Source organism: Desmodus rotundus, chromosome 3 (genome assembly GCF_022682495.2).
Source record: "Desmodus rotundus isolate HL8 chromosome 3, HLdesRot8A.1, whole genome shotgun sequence".
Classification (NCBI taxonomy): Eukaryota; Metazoa; Chordata; class Mammalia; order Chiroptera; family Phyllostomidae; genus Desmodus; species Desmodus rotundus.
The window spans coordinates 35,346,028-35,366,842 of record NC_071389.1 but is presented as its reverse complement, the minus strand read 5'-3'; the positions used below and the strand labels follow the sequence as shown (position 1 = coordinate 35,366,842).

At 36.3% G+C, this 20,815-nt stretch overlaps 1 protein-coding gene across 1 annotated transcript in view; it reads right to left on the bottom strand.

Moving 5' to 3' along the window:
* ZYG11B (zyg-11 family member B, cell cycle regulator) overlaps positions 1-20,815 on the bottom strand; it is a 73,650-nt gene that overhangs the window by 16,821 nt on the left and 36,014 nt on the right. The window contains exons 4-13 of the mRNA XM_024571034.4: positions 19,094-19,234; positions 16,150-16,326; positions 14,977-15,041; positions 7,271-7,370; positions 7,011-7,061; positions 3,262-3,423; positions 3,101-3,148; positions 2,326-2,523; positions 2,141-2,193; positions 486-583 (exon numbers count right to left, since the gene is read on the bottom strand). Of these exons, the coding sequence (XP_024426802.2) occupies positions 486-583; positions 2,141-2,193; positions 2,326-2,523; positions 3,101-3,148; positions 3,262-3,423; positions 7,011-7,061; positions 7,271-7,370; positions 14,977-15,041; positions 16,150-16,326; positions 19,094-19,234 (1,093 nt within the window). The remainder of the gene's footprint in view (positions 1-485; positions 584-2,140; positions 2,194-2,325; positions 2,524-3,100; positions 3,149-3,261; positions 3,424-7,010; positions 7,062-7,270; positions 7,371-14,976; positions 15,042-16,149; positions 16,327-19,093; positions 19,235-20,815) is intronic.

Here is a 20,815-nt window from a genome sequence, read left to right as displayed (position 1 = left end):
CAAATCATTTATGGATGGAGCTTATATTAATAAATAACTGACCAAGAGTTGCATCACAACCTTCAAAAAAGAGTAATATAAAACCTGATCTAAATGTTTCGCTTCCCCACAGACCATGGGTACAGACAGCAACACCTTGAACAAGAAAATTTTATGTAGATGAGGACTGGGCACTGGAATGTACCATAAACACTGGATCTCCTTAAGACCTTTTGCTCAACAAAGGAACTCACTGTAGGCCCCTAATCTTTATAGTCCCTGATGTGAGAAGAGTGTAAGTCTCATTCACCAGTGTCATTCAGTATCTACTATTATCAAGCTCATTCTGAAATAATAAATTTAGTTTATAACCTAAGATTCTCTTACATTGTATTTTTTAAAGTCTGTGTCCTTCAAAATCACTTTAATACACAATTTAGAAATGGCTTCCCTATGTAAGGAGAATATTCTGTGAAAAAGAAAACCAGTTTCTTTCTGGTACATACGATTCTTGCTGCAGACATGCTGCATGGCCCAAACTGCCCACAGCTGCACTCCTGGTGTTGTGAAACAGCCAAGTAATGGGAAAAACGGATTAAAGGACCTAAAAGTTCAAAAGAAAGCAATAAAAGTTACATCCTAGCCTTAGTGTCATTTTCTTTTTCTTTTTAAGATTTTATTTATTTATATTTAGAGAGAGGGAGAGAAACATCAATGTGTGGTTGCCTCTCACCCCCCTCCTGCACTGGGGACCTGGCCTACAACCCAGGCATGTGCCCTGACTGGGAATCGAACCAAGGACCCTTTGGTTTGCAGGCCCACATTCAGTCCGCTGAGCCACACCAGCCAGGGCTTTAGTGTCATTTTCTAAGCAATGATTCCTGAGCTTTTAATTTTAGAAATTTCATCCAACTATTTTTAAACTAGTATGAACGAGCTATAGTACATCTTTCCTTTGTCTTAGCCATTTGAAAAAGGACCATATTCTGACAAGTATTGGTAGAGAAGATGGAAGGTGACTAGAACAAGGTACTAACACAGAAATTTATTTTTTTCAAAAGTATTATTTTGGCCCTGGCAGGTGTGGCTCAGTAGATTGAGTGTAGGTCTATGAACGGAAAGGTCACTAGTTTGATTCTCACACATGCCTGGGTTGCAGGCCAGGTACCCAGCTGGGGGCCTACCAGAGGCAACCAGCTGATGTTTATCTCCCTCTCTTTCTCCTTCCCTCCCCTCTCTCTAAAAATAGATACACAAAACCTTAAAAAAAAATTTTTTTTTGTCTTGAAGATACACATTTAAAGAATAGCAGATCTTGATTAGAAAACTTAGAAAAGAAGTTAGTTGATAACTAATAGAACACCATGAAGGAAGTCTAGAATTAGCCTTTCCATTTCTACTGATCTTTTGCCCAAAAATGGCTAGAACATAATTTGGGGGAATCAAAAATGTTGGCAGCATCAGCATTTATGAAGCAGACAACAAAATTAAGTTGTAATAATATTATTTATGCAACAATATGAAATACTTCAGGTAATCAGTAGTTAGCTATCAAGTCACCTAATTTTCACAGAGTTAGGCATCCAGTATGCACTTAAAAAAATTATTACAAACTTTCCCTAAACTAATCTGGTGCTATTTGTAGTTCTCTTAATGTGTCATCTTGTTTTGGACCTCCTTGCATTAATATATTGTTTCCTGTTCCTAAGATCTTCCGTCACTACTAAATTATCTCTCAAAACTCAGCTCACTCAGTTCTTCCTCTGGAAGCTTTTAACCATTTTCCACTGCATATTTATGTACTGTCATCTTTAATTGTATAGCATTCTATGAACAAACTGGAATAATAGTGAATTATCTCTGATTCATATTTAGTCTCCCTCACTGGGCTGTAAGGTTCTTGTGTACAAGCACCACCTCTTATTCCTCTGTGTATTTCAACAGCATAGAACAAGTCCCTGGCACTCATCTTCAGTAAATGTGGAATGCAGGAAGGGCTGATGAATGAGGGGTAACAGAAAAGTATAAACACTTCGCTTCATCTAAAGCCAGTAGAAAGAGAGATGCCTGAGTGAAAAATTATAAATCTAGTAAGAATGACCTTTCTAAGCAAGCAAAATGAATACATTACCGTCTTAATATTAATTATCTTGCTAATTACCTGTATGCTACCATCTCACACTCTGGGGTTGGCCATTTCAAAATAGCTGAATGCTGTAAGACACAAGACACACAAGAAAGGATTACAGTATTTATTAGCACTGCATTATTGCATTCTAAGGCTTTGACAATTTAACCACTCTGAATATTATTTGTATGTTTCCAGAAAACTCCAAATGATCCTACCAGATCATCCAGAAGAGAATTCCTCTGGCTACGGCTCAATGTCCAAGCTTGTTCACCTCTAGATATTAAATGGGCAATAATTCCTGCTGCAAAGTAACTGACTTCCACTTCAACACTATGTAGGAGACTACTGATATGGTCTATAAAATCCTTCCACATTAATTCAGAATGCAATTCTTGTACTTCAGCTATGTTGTTCTGGAAAAAAAGATATAAAAAATTTAAAGTAACATGTATAGTAAATGCCTAATGATGCTTTATATCCTAAGAAAGAATAGAGACTGCAATGATTTAAACGTGCATCTGCATATGGACAGTAAGTGAAGACTGTTGCTCTCTTAGCATTGTGGGATTATAGGTGATTTTTTTTCCTCTCCTCTCCACACAAAATAATGAATAAACAGTAGTTAGTTCCTTTTCAGGCAAAATGGCAAAATAGATAACCTAAAATTTTCCTAACATAAAATACCTAGAAGTGCTGGGTAAAAAACAGCTGACGACCTTTGAATATGTAACTTCACTTGTTGGGATAAAAAGCACACAGAGAACAGGCCATCACTAACCTGCAGGAGCAGAGGACTGGGTTTTAATAGCCATGAAAGGGCAGAAGGTAAGGGCTAAAAATTAGAACTAAGACTTCACATACAAAGGAAGAACTTTCAAGGTGTTACACATCAGTAAAATATTAGACTGACATAGATATATGAAAAAAAAGACCCTATAAAGACAAATATAGGTTAAAAGTAAAATCTAGCCAGAAATGCTTATATCTCACCAAAAGTCCTAGGACTTTCTGTTGAATGGATGACTCAGTTGGAAAAGACTGTAAAAAGAAAGGGAAACCTATAAGCAAAGAACCAAATGAAATAAATAAATTCTTAAACCAAAAAATCAATCAATAAATGTCAAAACTGTAGGCTAAATTCCCATTCTAACCTCTAGAACCCTCATGAAGAGTTCTAACCCTTGGTTTTCAATAAAGTGTCTGCAAGTGGTTGGAGATTCATCTGTGAGGTTCCAAAGTGCACTCAAGGTAAATTTCAAAGTAGTGTCCACCGAGTTTTGATTGGTTTTCTGCTTCACTATTTGAAGAAGTTGCTGAAAGAAGAAAAATTGAATTAATTTATCATTAATGAATTATTATTGCTATTGCAATTATTAGTGGCAATAACCACAAGTCCATGAGGTTTCATCTCATGGCTTAAAACATTTCCTATTAAGGTTTTTATAAGTACAACGAACAACCTTTTGGATCAGACTTTTCCTTCAACAAGAAAAAAGCATAGGGACTTCATAAATACTTCTATATTATTTTGATGGTACCTATAGTCTAATCACCTGTAAATAAAATGAAAAGCAGAATGATTAAAGCTTAGAACCAACTATCTTACCAATTGGTCCAACATATACTCATTTCAAATTCTGGAATAAAACAGGTGAAGGAGGAAAAGGGGAGATTGAAGCAAACAGTTATTTAGCAGCAGCGAATTATATCCTACATTGTAGTAGTGCTACCCCCATTTTTAGAAGGACTTGAGTCTGAAAAGTATTAAGTAATTTGGTCATAATCAACTTACTAAGAGAACACAAGAATTGGAAATCTAATTCTAACTTCAAGTTTTCCTTAAGAAAAAAAGAATGAATGAAATATAACAATAAGAATTACAATTTATATTGGATTTAAATAAGATATCTTTGAAATTCTACTTGTAAATGATCTCTATATCAGAGCTTTAACCTAAGAAATTTAAAGTCTGAAAGATAAATATTTAAAAACCTACATAAGGCATCCATAATTCCATTTTTAGATTATATTTTGGGGGTAAGAGGGAGTTCTGCTAAAACAGATACTAGAAAACATTAATGAACATTTGAAGTTACATACAATTCAGGAAAAATTTTTTAAGAAATACAAACACTGCCCTGGCTGGTGTGCTCAGTGGACTGAATGCTGACCTGCAAACCAAAAGATTACCGATTTGATTCCCAGTCAGGGCACATGGCTGGGTTGCAGGCCAGGTCCTTGGTTGCGGGGGATGCAAGAGGTAACAGATCAATGTATCTCTCTCTTGCACATTGATGCTTCTCTCCCTTTCTCCCTCCCTTCTCCCTCTCTAAAAATAAGTAAATAAAATATTTTTAAAAAATAAAAAATAAACTAAATAAATATGAAAGTAATAGGTGATTAAAAAAAAGAAACACAAACACTTAGGCAAATTATTTAACTTAATAGCAAAGTGGCTAAGAGTGTGGCATTAGAATCAGGTTACCTGAACTTAAATATAATCTCTGCATCTGATTAATTATGTAACCTTGTTTGCCAATTCTTTGTTTCCTCATCTGTAAATTACAGGGGATAATTAAAAGCTAAAAAAAAAAAAAGCTAACTATCATCATGATTACTACTACTACTACTAATTTCTGCTAATTCCTGCTTAAACTAAGCTTAATTTTCCCCAAAGCATATGAGAGGGCTATTTCCTTAAAATCTTTGAATGTATCTCCAGCCAAAATTACTGAAATACATATACAGCAATAAAAAAATATAACTCAAATGTCATCCCTGAGAATAGTGAAAATAAATAAATCAATATTCTTTTCCACTCATCTAATATATATTGTATTTTATGCTAGGCACTTAGCATATATATTCCTTCAATTACTTTTTTCCTTTTAATTTTCTTTTTTTCAAATATTTTTTATTGACTATGCTACCACAGTTTTCCCAACATTCCCCCTTTTATGCCCATCCTCCCCGCCCTCTCAACCCTCCATCATTCCCCACCTTAGTTCACATCCATGGGTTGTAGATGTAAGTTCTTTGAGTCCTCTGTTTCCCATACCATTTTTTATCTCTCCCCATCTGCCTTATGCCTACTAACCATGCTTCTTCTTCCCTGTATCTTTCCCCCCCACTCCACCCTTCCCCTTCCCCACTGAAATCCCTCCCTGTGATGTCCATTTCTCTGATTCTGTTCCTATTCTGGTTGTTTGCTTAGTTTCTGTTTTCGTTGTTTTTCTTTTCTTTTAGGTTCATTTGTTTATAGTTGTGAGTTTGTTGTCTTTTTACTGTTCATATTTTTAATCTTCTTTTTCTTAGTAAGTCTCTTTAACATTTCATATAATAAGGGCTTGGTGAGGATGAACTCCTTTAACTTGACCTTATCTGAGAAGCACTTTATCTGCCCTTCCATTCTAAATGAAAGCTTTGCTGGATAGAGTAATCTTGATGGAGGTCCTTGCCTTTCATGACTTGGAATACTTCTTTCTAGCCCCTTCTCATTCAATTTTCATAATAACTATAAAAAGTATTTCTTATCACTCTTAAGAAAATTTATGTGACTTGTCCCAAATCACATCACTAGTAACACAATTAGTAATAAACTTAGATATGCCAACTTACAAATTCCAACCCTAGCCCTGGATGGATAGATAGCTCAGCTGGCGTCCTGATACACCAAGGTTGCAGGTTTGATTCCCAATCAGGATACAAGAATCAACTAATGAATATATAAATAAGTGGAACAACAAATCAATATTTCTCTCTCTCTTTAAAATCAATAAATTAAAAAAATTCAACTCTTTCCACTTACCACCACAGCCTTCTCTTTATATTATTTTTTTCATTCATATCTTTATTATTATACTTATTATATTATATTACAACTATGTCTACATAGCTGTTTACTATGTTATGAGTTTCTTATGGGAGGTTATTAGAGACATAATTCAGCGTGAATCCCTAACATTTTAAGATGGTAGGTGATGAGTATTATATAATTATCAAATGAATGACTTACTTTGTCATTACATACATAATTTGTAAGTCAGAGAAAAAGGGAGTCTCTCACTTGACTTTTTTTTACATATATTTTTATAAAGATTTCAGAAGTTTTGGTCTTTTTAAAGAATGTTATTTATTTTTAGAGAGAGGGGAATGGAGAGAGAGAGAAAGGGAGAGAAACATCGATGTGAGAGAGAAATATTGATCAGCTGCCTCTCACAGGGACCCTGACCAGGGACCCGGGCATGCGGCCTGACCAGGAATCAAACTGGCTACCTTTTGCTTTGCAGGACGATGCCCAGCCATCTGAGCCACATCAGTCAGGGCATCTCACTTGACTTTTCTATCTATTATAGTTGTTCAGACACCTCATGCCAGGATTATAACAGGAAGTCCCTATGTGGACTTTTTGCCTCCAATCCTCCCTCAGACACGATTGATGTTTATTCTCTTTAAAGCTTTTTGACTTTTCACTGTTCACTATGTCATTTCCTCAACTGTGTAGGCAAGCAAAATAATATATCAACCATTTAAATTATCTTCTTCCCCAAAGCATCTAGCATAATCTTATGCCTAACAATAATCTTTACATTTTTTCCATAAATTTAACAAAAAACACAGAAATTTAGAATTAGATAGGATCACCCCAGTAGTTTAGGTAATTTGTCTAAATTCACAAAATGATATACAAATTAAATCCTAGGTCATCTGTCTCCTAGTTTAGGGCTCTTTGCATCTCTATTAAGGAGTACACCTGCCTCTATGAAAAGAAACAAATACGCCCACTTAGAAGTAACAAAAAATTTTTTTTAAATATAAAACATCAGAAGATACATAACACTGCCTGAAAACAATGAAAACGAAAACTGTTAGTGGTCTGCATAGAGGAGATAACACTTACCCTGACAATGAAGAGCTCAGCACCGAGTTGTGCAGTTTGTTCTGTAGAAAGCTGCAAGCAAGCAGAGAGAGTAAATGTCCGAGAACCTACAAGTGTGACTTTACTATCATTCACTGTGTACTAAAATCTCTGATCAACCTGGAATTCTGCAATATTGAATGCAGCTTGAATAAGCAGGCTGGCAGAGAGACTTACTAATCTTTGTGGCTCACAGATTTTGGGAAAATAGTTACTATATGGTGACACCTGAATTCAGGTACCTTGGCAGCCAGGATGGAAATGATAGCAACTGCCATCCTTTGCATGTTTTGATCCTCATGGTTGCAGAGCCACTGCATGACAAGCTTGGCTGCTTCAAACCTGAAAATACACAAATGGGTTCATGAATTAATCCTGGAGGCCCAGGCACAGTTTCAGAGCCCAGGCTGGAAACTGACACTACAGTTTAAGTGGGTGAGAGGGAAAGGGAAAGTTACTGTTAAATAATAGAGAATAATAATTATACTTAGTGTTCTGGAGATGGTACCTCATTATTAACTGACAACACTTAGTAAAGAAACAGAGTCAAAACTATTTGGCATTCATCTTCTAAAATTATAACACATTTCTATTATATAGTGATTTCTATACTATAATGTTGGGGACCACTTTGTGTGGTATCGGGAATTGTAGCCCTGAGCAAGCCAGGCCTTGAATAAGGGCCTATAAGTCTTGACCAGAACACTGGGAATGCTGGGAGGCAGGCATGACTAGGATTCCTGTGGGAAATCAGGTCTAAAGAAGGCATTATACTCCTTGAGGTTTGCTTTTCTTTGCATAGTCCTGTTGCCAGTATCTGTTATCTAAATCCAAAGCAAAAGGAATGAACTCCTAATCTCATGATCCATGCATTAAGGACCCTCTGACATCAGCACGTATAACAGACCCTGACCTGAGGCAGATCCCCGTGTTTCCTCAATTGTTATCTATAGATAACATCTGTTTTATGTAAGTATGGTCTTTAGACATTGATTGATGAGCTTTGCATGCATGCTGCATACCCCTGCACATATCACTCTCAATAAGAGCCTCAGGAGAAAGGACTGTGGGGCTCTTCTCTGAGAGATTAGCCAGCCTTTTCTCCCCAAACAGATCTTGTGTTGGTAGCCTCATTTCATCCGTGACTCTGGGGGACACTGAGGGACTGGGTCCCCCACACTATAGTAATAAGTTAAGTATCTTTTGGGTTCCTCACAGTACCTAACACAATGGGAATTCATTCATACATAAACATTTATTGAGCTCCTGCTTTATGCCAGGCATTGTTCTTGGTGTTAGAGATAGAGTACTGAATAAATTAAAAATATCTCTACTCTCACAGGGCTTAAAATCTAGATGGGAAAACAGGTAATAAATCAGATAGTAAGTAAAGTATGTGGTATAATTAAGTTCTGACATATGATACAGAGGGAGAAAAGTAGGGAAAGGGAAGATATGAAATGTTGAAATTTTAAGTAGGGTGGCTAGGGATGGTTTCACTGAAACTTTTGACGAAGTAAGATCTAGACATGTAGAAATCTAGGGGAAAAGTATTCCAGGCACAGAAACCAAGAAACTCAACAAACTCAAAGTAAGAGTGTGCCTGGAGGTTTTGAGAAATAGCATGGAGGCCAGTGAGGCCAGGGCAAGTAGAACAAAGGAAAGAGCAGGACTAAGAAATGACGTCAGAGACTTCCAGTCAAGATGGCAGCGTAGGTAACCTGGCTCACCTCCTCACACAATCGCATCCAAATTACAACAAAAATATAGAAGAACCATCATTCAGAACTGTCAGAAATCAAGTTGAATGGAAGTCTGACAACCACGGAATTAAAGAAACCACTGCCCGAGGGAGTGGGGGATGCTGGGAAGAGGGTGGCAAAGGGGGAAAAATTGGGACAACTATAATAGAATAATCGATAAAATATACCATATTTTGCCAGGTATAACGCACCCCTGAGAACGGTGCATACTCATGCTTTTGGCCCAAACTTTCAGGAAAAAAGCCTTTCATTTTAATTTTTTAATTCAATTACTTGTTTATTTGTATTTAGATACTTGTTCTTTGTATTATAAAGGAATTTTAGCATTTCTTTTTTAACATATTATGGTACAAGGAATTTTATGTAACAATTACAGAACAGAAGAACAAATACAAGGTATTTGTATAATGTGCATCCTTATTTTTCCCTCAAAAATTTAGGCAAAAAAGTGCACATTACACACAGCAAAATATGGAAATTAAAAAAAAGAAAAATAAAGAAATGAAGTCAGAGATAATGGGAGAGCCATATCATACAGTAACTTTTTAAAAATCCTCACCTGAGGATATGTTTATTGACTTGAGAGAGAGAAAGAGAGAGAGAGACATTGATGTGAGAGAGAAACATTGATCCATTGTCTCCTATATGCACCTCAACCAGGGATTGAACCCGCAACTTTTTCAGTGCATGGAATGACGTTCCAACCAACTGAATCCCCAGCCAGGGCAGATCATATAGAACAAATTAACTTTTACTCTGAATGAGATGAAATGCCATGGCAGAATTCTGAGGAGAGATATGACATGAACTCACTTATGTTTTTAATTAGATTATTCTATCGGTAATATTTAGAAAACTTCACAAGGGCAAGGACAAAAACATGGATATCAGGTGACCACAGTAATTCAGTAGAAAAATCACTTTCAATCTAATTCAAGTGACAGAAATGGAAGTGAAGACAAATGGCAGGATTTTGGATATATTTTGAAGATAGAGCTGGTTTTGTCAAAGGACTGAATGTGGGGTGTGAAATAAGAGAAATCAAGGATGACAACAAGTAATATATCTGATTATCATACCCATAATTTTATCTTTCAAGACTCAGGTCAAATAGTGTCACATCCTTTGAGAAGCTTTCCTTGACAAGGCTTATCGCTGTCTTCTCACTACTCCCTAGCATTTGTTTAGAACTCTGTCAGACAGTTGTGATTATCTGCAGATTCACCTGAATCCCCCATTGGCATGTGAATTTCTTAAAAAAATTTTTTTTTAATACTCTACCTAAGGACTTTTAGAGAGAGAGAAGAAAGGAGAGAGGAAGGTAGAGAAACATTGATGCGAGAGAAAAGCATCAGTTGGGTACCTCCCATACAAGCTGGGACCAGGGATTGAATTCGCAACCTAGGTATGTGACCTGACCGGGAATCAAACCCACAACCTTTTGGCCATGGGCTGACACTCCAACCAACTGAGCCAAATCGGCCAGGACTGGCACATGAGTTTGTTGACAAAAAGGACCATATCCTATTTAGCCCTTTATATCCAAGAACCCAATATAGTGCTTTACACACAAACATTGTTTAATACATTTTGGCTGAATGATTAGAGTGAGTAAATAACTCCTCTGCAACTTTTTCAAATTTCCTGTTACCTGTTTCTATTCTGAAGGCCATCTCTGATCAAGCCCATTACTGGCATTCTTCCCCTACCCTGCCCCAGCCCAACATTACAGTACATTGACACGTCCTTTAAATGCCTTTTAATCAACAGGTTTCTTTTACAACTCCCTCCTCTCCTCCATCTCTTTGCTAATTATTTGATAAAGAAATTGGATTATTTGCCCTGTAGAAATTCCCAGTCTGGATTTTACAGATTGTAGCCCTGTGGAGCTATTTTTTGTTTGTTTGTTTATTTTTTATTTTTAATGCCATTAAAAAAAATTGTTGTTCATGTAGTTTCTGTGGAGCTATTTAACGTGTCCTTTTACCATCAGTATTTCCTATAGATTGATAGATTTAGACATTTAATCAGATTTATGCTTGATTTTGGGGGGCAAAACTACTTCACAGATTGTGTTGTACTGTCAGAAGGCACATAATGTCTAAGTTATCTTTTTGTGGTTTTAGCAGCCATTGGTGTTTATTACTTATATCCATTAGTTAATTAGGAATTATAAAATACTGATGTTCTTATCCTATCATTCTTTCTTCATCTATTAGTTGAAATACAAATAATTGAATATATCTACTATTTGATTATCTACTAATAGAGTTCATACAGGAAAGACAGGATAAATGTTTGTTCTTTCCATTTATTTGCCAGTTTTCAAAATAATGAGTGGTTTACTATAATCTTCTAATGAAGACTAATTGTTGCGGGTGTTTTGGGTTTTTTTATAGCATATGCCAGGGAGTTTCATACTGAGGCATCCCAGAAAGCTGTTTTGGACTCCTTAAATATCTTGTACTTTACTACGATTAGGGTTGGTGATACGGAACATCACAGGGCTGAGCCTTCAGGACCCCAGCTATGGGGAAAGGCAGCTGCAGAGGTGGAAAATAAGGTAGACCTTGATAGAATCAGTCCATCAACATTTAAAAAACAGTTATTTTAATTCCTACTCCTTACTCCCTCTCCTTTGGCAACCATCAGCTTATTCTATGTGTCTGTTTCTGTATTTTTTTGTTTATTAATTTATTTTGTGTTTTTTAGATTTCACATATAAGTGAGATTATATGACATTGTCTTCCAATGTGTGATTTACTTCACTAAGCATAATATCCTCTAGGTCCATCCATGTTGTCACAATGGCAAGATCTCATTTATGGTTTATTTTTAAAGATTTTATTTATTTATTTTTAGAGAGAGGGGAAGGGAGGGAGAGAAACATCAATGTGTGGTTGCCTCTCGCACACCCCCAACTGGGGGCCTGGCCCGCAACCTAGGCATGTGCCTTAGACTGGGAATCAAAACAACACTTTGGTTCACAGGCCAGCACTCAATCCACTGAGCCATACCAGCCAGGGCTCATTCTTTTTTTAAAATAAAATTATTTTATTTTTAAAATTTTTTATTTTATTTTTCAATTACAGTTGATTCAATATTATTTTATGTTAGTTTCAGGTGTATAGCATAGTGATTAAATATTTACATAATTTACGAAGTGGTCCCTCTGATAATTCTAGTACCCACCTGGCACCATACATAGTTATTTACAGTATTATTGACTGTATTCCTTATGCCGTACTTTACATCCCCGTGTCTATTTTGTAACTACCAATTTCTACTTCTTAATCCCTTCACCTTTTTCACCCAGCCCCCCAACCACCCTCCCATCGGGCAACCCTCAGTTTGTTTTCTGTATCTAGAGTCACTTTCTGTTTTGTTTGTTCATTTATTTTGTTCTTTGATTCCACATATAAGTGAAATCATATGGTATTTGCCTTTTTCTGTCTCACTTATTTCACTTAGCATAATATCCCCTAGGTCCATCCATGTTGTCACAAATTGCAAGGTTTCATCCCTTTTATTTCTGAATAATATTCCATTATATAGATAGATAGATAGATAGACGGACCACATCTTCTTTATCTATTCATCTATGACAGATATGTAGGTTGCTTCCACATCTTCGCTTTACTAGTAATGTTGCAATAAACATAGGGGTGCATATATCTTTTTTGCATTAGTGTTTTTGTTTTCTTCATATAAACTGACATTCATTCTCCTACAGTAGATTCCTAATGGGTATCTGCCTCCATTGCTTTCCCTTCAATTTGTGCCTACACATTGGTAATAAATAAATCTGTCAGAGGATTTAGGAATGATGTCACTCCATATATTAACATTATTTTAGAACTCTAGCAATAGGCCGATACACTCAAATCTTTTTTTCCTGTGTACCCTATGCTTACTGCAAAGTGGACTGCTTATTAGTCCCCAAATATACCCGCAATTATGAGGTAATACAGCTGGTATTTAAGAACACAGATTCTGAAGTTCTCTGGATCTTGGGGTTTAAATTCTAGTTATTCCTAGCATCAATGGTAATAATAAATTATTTTATCATGTAAGGCAATATAGTCAAGTCATTAAAAACATCATAAACTTGCTCTGGCTGGTGTGGCTCAGTGGATTGAGCATGGGCCTGTGAACCAAGGGGTCACCAGTTCAATTCCCAGTCAGGGCACATGCCTGGGTTGTGGACCAGGTCCCCAGTAGGGGGTGTGTGAGAGGCAACCACACATTGATGTTTCTCTCCCTCTCTTTCTCCTTCCCTTCCCCTCTCTCTAAAAATAAATAAATAAAATCTTAATAAATAAATAAGTAAATAAATAAATGATATCTTAAAAAAAAATCATAAACTTGCCCTGACTAGTGTGGCTCAGTTGGTTGAGCATCATCCTGCAAAGCAAAAGGTTGCTGGTTCAATTCCCAGTCAGGGCATATGCCTGGGTTGTGGTTTTGGACCTCAGTCAAGGTGGTGCTGCATACAAGAGGCAACCGATTGATGTTTCTCTCTCATATCGATGTTTCTCTCCCTCTCTTTCTCCCTCCCTTCCCCTCTCTCTAAAAATAAATAAATAAAATCTTAAAAGAAAATCAAAACATCATAAACTTTGGAGTCAGCCTGGATTCAAATATCACCTTCTACTACTTACTAACTTTGGGACCCTGGACAAATTCCTTAGTCTCTCTGAACTTCAATATTCTCACCTGTAAAATAATAAAATCTCCATAGGATTGTTGTGAGGATTAAATAATATCACATATCATGATTAAGACTTAGTACAGAAGTTGGCACACCCAAAGCTTTCGATAAAGGTTACTTTTTACTAGTATTACTGTTGACTTCCTCTGTGCCTTTATTTGTGCAGTTCCCAAAATATAAAGCAATTAACTCAACCAGCTTCACCGTTAAAGCAGTATATAGCATGGTATAAAAAGTAGAGGCCCTCGGTCACTCTGGATTTAAATCTAAATTCTGCTACTTACTACTTTGTCATCTTGAGCAAGTTACTAAACCTCTCTGTGCTTCTGTTTGCTCATCTATAAAATGAAGATTACAAGAGGAACAATTTCACAAGACTGTTGTAAGGAATGAATAAGCATATGTAAAATACAGCACAATGCCTGGCGATATCAGTGTTTCATACATGTTAGTTCTCTTTATTATCTCAAAGGCCATCACCAATATGAAATCTTTAATCAGATGGAATCTCTCCTTCCTTATTTGGGGGCCCAATGTATTCTGTCATCCTCTTCTAGGAAAAATTCTGTCTTCTATTATAGTCATTCATTCATTCATTCATCCTTCCAACCATTAAACACCTACTTAATCACTAGAAACAAAGAGATTAAGCAATCACAATCTCTGACCACAAAGAGACTCAATTCTAATAGAGTGCATTGGCTATAAAATAAAATTAGTAATCTACATGAGATATATATAGTTATAGTTTATCCAAACTATTTATTTAAAATGGTAAATGGGACACCTCATTCCTCAGTCAGGCCAGATAACAGTGTAATGTTAACAAAATAAATGTAAATCACAGTAAAATTTCTGCTTGAGAAATATACTTTTCATTAAATAATAAAGTATAAATTTCTGTTTCAAAATAGCATCATTAAAAAATTACATTTTAAAATAGTAAAATAAAAAAATCACCTTTTCAGGTTCCAAATTATAACATCTTAGAAAACAAAAGAACCCTTTATACTTACTGAAATCCAGTATTCCTTTAACCTCTGTTTAAAAGTTTCTTCTTAAAAAATTTCTTCTATAATTCGGTATCAAATGGAGGTATGATACAAAGAAAAGAACACTGGACCAAGAACTACAAGTCTTCTAGCCTGGCAGTTACTAGTCACAAGACCATGGGCAAGACACTGACTCTCTGTATGCTTCAGTTTTTTCAGCCCACATTATTGTGTGGACATTTTAAAAACCATAATCAATAGAAATTCTTAAGCAAAAAGCTATGAAAACAGGAACCAATCTGCTATCATGCATGTGAAGGCACTAACCTAGAGTAAGTAAATTTGGCGTTCCATTAGGCAACACGTAATCCCATCCACTTTATTAATCATACACCAGGGATATCCTAACTGGTAAGAAATGAACCAAAACAAATTTCTATAAATTGTTTTGCCCCAGTTTAACTTATAGGACTATCACTTGCCTGTTAAATGGAACATCTTGAAGGATCCGGTCACTGCAAAGTGAAAGGAGGCAATTCTTCTGTAACTAAAAGAACCAAAGGGAGAAAAAAGTCCTGAATAAAATATTGCTTTGTTATTTTTCTAAACAGGGGTAGTCTTTATTTTTAAAAAATAAAAAAGGAGGAAGACTGATGAAACACCACTTATTTCTTTATTCTGGCCACCTTCTGTTGGAAGATTGACTTCCACCAAACCCATGTAAGTTTACCAGCACCTATTCTTATTTCTTTTCCATTAGGTGAGAAATAGGATAATAGAATAATTCCAGGTAATTTCCCTTTGTTCTGGTAGACTTTGGGTGGGTCCTGCTTTGTCTTCTGTCCACTTGGCTTCCAGAGGCCATAAAAAAGAAAGCCTAAAGTTCATCTAGTTTGAGGGAAGCTGGCTTTAATGATCCACTCACAAATCTGAGTTGACATTTTTACTTGGTTTTGGACCTTGCGAGTATTTTTAATTAACTTGCCAACTCACTGCCAAATTTTAAAAGTTAAAATATCATTTAAGCAGTATTTTGAGTTTTCATCTGGAGGATAGGCTAGGACCTAGGGGTGTCAAACTCATTTTCACCGGGGGCCACATCAGCCTAGCGGTTGTCTTCAAAGGGCCAAATGTAATTTTAGGACTGTATAAATGTGACTACTCCTTAACAGTTAAGCGAGAGCTCAGCACTGCCACTGGGTACAAACAAGATGCAGGAATGGATAAAACAAGGTGGAGGGCCGGAGTTGGCCCGCAGGCCTTGTTTTTGCCACCTGTGGGCTGGGTTATGTAGCCTACCATACTCTAGAAATAGAAAATCCATGTCTTCTTCATTTCTTTATCCTAGTACTTGATAGTGTCTGGTCTAGAACAGATTCTCAATGCCTGTTTATTGAAATTATCACAAACTCAAGATCTAGGTTGAAGATGAGTGTTATATGGCTTGCACTATTTCCCTCAAAATGTTCGGATTTAAATCCTGTTTCCTACTTCTCTGTTTACCTATACTCAGTCATGCCACAAACTTATTACTTTACAGCTTCCAAAGGCATGTGAATTTCCAGCCTTGGTCTACTAAATTGAATTATGTGGAGGCAGGAGATAGATAGAAGACACTAAAAGGACTATTTGAATGGAGATTCCCATATGCTTACCTGCTGATGATTAGGAAAATGTTCCATGGCTTTGAGCAGTAAATGGGTCACATCGGCCAGGAGTCGGACAGGCATTCCTGCAGCAAGATCCTGCTTGGTTAAGTTAAATACACAGGCGCTTGCAGCAAGTTGCACTGGCAAATTCATAGGGTGGTTTCTCATCCCAGTGACCACAAGCTGGAAAAAAATTAGTTTTCTTAATCTACCTTATAAAGCCAGGCCCTCTTCATGTAACAGCATTATTTTGTTGATGTATAATAATTTCTAATATGTCTTAAGTATCTTTTTTATCCACATGTGCCAAGAGCCTAGGATATAGCAGTTACTCACTAATACTTAGTTCCTGACCACCTGGTGGAAATAGGCATCAAGTTGTTCACATCCAGAGATTTTTCCGTAAGGCTAATGAATCTTTTCTATTCAGGTCATTTCCGAAACCTAGTACAGTACCTGTCATTTGCTTAACACTAAATAAATTCTTACTGACTTGAATAGAATAAAACAGATGCAAACTTCACTTTCAGACAAGATTAGGCACATTCATCTGATATGGCAGTAGACTAAACTTCACTTCACTTTCTTTTTTTTTTTTTCTACTTTTACTTTTATTAGCATTTATTTTATGCGAAATTTACTCCTGAGCCATAGTTTTTTGTTTCTTCACTTTCTCCTGGGACATATTTTTCTTTCGTGCAACTTCCTTTTTCAGCTTAGGAACAATCTGCTCTTTTGCAATAGGATCATCTCAAGGTGGCAGGGAGAGCTCATGCTGAGGTTAATCCACCCATGAGCTCCATAAGTTCTGCACCCCATCTTTGGAGCTTTGTTTCCCTGGATGTGCTCAATGACCAGAGAATCTACATCTAAACCCTAAAGTTCAGTGCTACTCTCTGCATTTTTAAGCACGTGCAGTAAAAATTCAGCACTCCTTTTGGGCCACTGACCCCGTGTCCTGTTTTCTCCACTGTTTGGCCTGAGCAAACTTGCCAACTCCATCATTCTAATGACAGAATGACTCACATTGCATCTGTAAAGTGACATCCTTCAGATACTTGGTGGCTTTTCAGATAAGCATACCCTTGATGGCCTGGGCAATTTCATGAGTCTCCTTAAAGTGAACACAAGGATTTGAATCTCTTGATTTGCATGATTTCCTGGGGTTCTCTGGGTCAAGTGAATAGCAAACCATTTTCGGAGGTCACTTCAGACCACTTAGGGGAAGAGTTAAACTTTACTTTCAAATTCCAATATTCAGTTCCTTGAGAACACTGCTACAGGTAGCGTACAATAAAATCCATTCACTTCGCTCTAGTCTAGATAATTATTTTTCACCTTTTCCTCTCTAATCTAACCCCCAAAAAATCTTCCCCATTCCTCACTGTCAGCTGAAAACCTTGCTTGCAACTACACTGAGAAAACTGAAGCAAGCAGAAAAGAACCAGATTCTCACTATCACATGTACCCTCTTACCAGCATATACACATGCTACCTTCCTGCCTGTTAACATAAATGATTTTTGTGAGCTCCTGCTGAAAGGTAATCCTTCTAGTATGTGATAGACCCTACCTTTCCTATCAATTCAATATTATTTTAGCAGTTCTCCCCTCTCACTTTTACATCACTTTAAAATTCTGTACTAGATCATTCATATCACCATATAAACTATTTTGAAATTTATTTTCGTGTGTATCTACGAGTATATTGTTCTTTACTTTTATTGTTGACACTATTGCAGATGTCCCCATCTTTTCCCAAAACAAGCTATTCTGTTTTCCATCCTAAAAACAAACAAACCCACTTCCTAGCCAACTACTACCTTTTTTCTTTGCTCCCTTTTGCAACAAATTTCCTTAAAATAATTGCATATGTTATTATACTTATCTGTGTATCATTCTCTGAATGAATGACTAAGTATTTCAGATCAGGACTAGAGGTCTAGTCCTTTGTTGCTCCAGAAAAAAACAAACAAACAGATAATGCATATACTTACTAAGTGCCGATATCCTCTGGTATGTATGGAGGGGGTGACAGGTGTTGGGGTTAACATCCTAGGGACTGAAATGTACTTGGTTCCTATCCAAGCACTCCATTCTCAAAATTTAAGATACCTGAAGGTTAAGTCACTTCTGGTTGTGCCACTAATTTATCATTATTTAATCTCACAGACTCTCAGTTACAAAATTTATAAAATAGAAGATACAACTTACCAATTGGGATTGTTGTGCCCACTAAATGAGGTACCAAATATGATATAGTCCTCTACTCACTGGCTTCAAATATAAATGTGCATAAAGATTATCTTGGTAGGTTATTAATGCAGATTCCTGTATATAATCTAGTCTTATTGAATCTACATTTCTTGGGGTGGGGTTCACAAATCTGCTTTTTAAAATAAGCAATATTCCAGACTTCTGGTGGACAAAGACCACATTCTGAAGAACACTACCCTAAGCAATCAACAAAATTAAGAATCTTCCTTTCTTACCCTTTAAAACTGTCTTGGTTAAAATAATATGGACTAGTTATGAAACCACAGGTAAATGGCATGGAAAAGTGCCTTACAGAATTCCAATACTATATTTCTTAAAAGAGCCTTTGTAGAAGCAATGCAGGGCTAATACAAATTGCAAAGTCCTGATTCCAGTCACATACTTCCATTTTTTACTACAACTGGTAAAAAAAAAATACTACACTGGCCACTGGTCTTAGGTAGTTAAATATAATCTGGAAGGCATTTATATTGCTTAATGAGACCACTATAAAATGTCAATAACATTACGCAACTATCTTCTCTCTGTCATTTACTGCTAATAACTGAAATCACACATCATCGATCCTATTACCAAAAAAAGTCAAAGACTAAATGCAAATTTTCATCAATTTTCTTTACAAAACCATCAGGCAGATAACGTCAAAATTTTCATATCCAGTTTCTTATTCTTACCTTTAAAATTTCTGGCTTTGTTTTTTCCATCACATGTGTCAGGCTAAAAAGGTGAAACAGAGCTTCTCGGACAAAGAATGCCCGTTCGCTGTACCGCTTCAGTGCTTCTGCAATCTGAGTTTCATTGGCTTCTCCAGACACCTTTGAACACACCCAGAAAATTAGCTTTCAGGATTCCTTGCAACCCTCTAACTTTCTCTATCTTAACATCATTTGTTTAGATGCTATCCAGGACAGCTATGTAAGGCTTAAAACAAATAAGAATGATAACTTTCCAACCTACCCAGAATAGTCATCCTACAGATGTGTACATATGCTAAAGAGATATATTTTAGATAGGCTCAGACCCTACTCTAAGCCTATGGGTAAAATTTTCTACACTCCACCTAAAATAAACCTCAAGTTACCTAACACTATCTCTAAGGTCTTGCTTTAAGATCAGGCCTTTACCTGCCTCTTAAGGTAACCCTTTCCCCCAAAATACAATGTTATAGCCACACTGGTTTTTTTCCTGATTTTTCAATAAGCCAAGCTGTTTCCCAGCAAAAGGCCATTATATGTAATATCCTCTGACTAAACTTTTCCTCTCTTTCTTTGACTAATTTCTACTGACTTTTTCCAATTCCAGTAAAATAATACCTCTTTAGAGAGGCTTTCTCTGCACTACCAATCTAAATCAGGTCCCTCTGAAACATCTCCTTCAAAGCCATTATCACAAACCCCACACTAGACTGATCTATTCACCCCATATCCCAACAACTAGCACTATGTGTGCCTCACAATAAGCATTCAGTAAGTATTCATCACATAAATGTATCAATTAATTTCCCCAGATTTATCAAGCTCCCATTTAGCATTGAAAGGTTCTGTTCAAAATTAAGTCCATCTAGGAATTCCCCATTTATACAAGGCAATACACTTAAACTATGGTTCATGTACCACTGGGTAATCAAATGCATATAACAAGAAGTAGCTCTTTATAAAAGTAATCCAGTAAATGAAAAAGAAATTATTAGACTAGCACCATGATCTAATTAATGGAACTAGATATTAAGTATCAACAACTATAACATCACCAAAAGAAAACACCCAGACATTATGTACTTCCTTAATGAAAGAGCACAACACTTTAAGGGTCCTGCCAAAGATATCAAACATGAGTGTGATTAAGCCTTCAAATCCAGCTACCAATTTGCAGAAAATTCAAAGACAGAAAAATATGCACCAAGAGAAAACAATCCAGAAAATCCAGATTGAGGGAAACTCTACAAGTCCAAAAGGCTAGCTTCTTTAATAGATAAAACATAAGGAAAAGGAAAAAATAGAGAGGGAACCTATAAAGATACTCAAAAGATATAATTTTGTAAAATGGGTAAGATTAATCACCTAGAGATAAACAGGTGGGTCATAAAACTATAGAGAAAAGCAAGGACATGATTATTATCAGAGCCAGGATCGAGGTTACTTTTGTGGGGAAGAGGAGAGCTGTAATCAGGAGTGGACACATGGAAGAGCTTCAGGGTAGCTGACAAAGTTCTACTGATTAACCTGAGTGATGGTCTCAAGTGTATTCACCTTATTTTCACTCACTAAACTACACATTTGTTATTTATTATCTTCTTTTAAAAGATTTTTTAAAAAGATATATTTATTTTTAGAGAGAGTGGGAGGGAGAAAGAGAGGTAGAGAAACATCAATATATGAGAGAAACATCAATGCGTT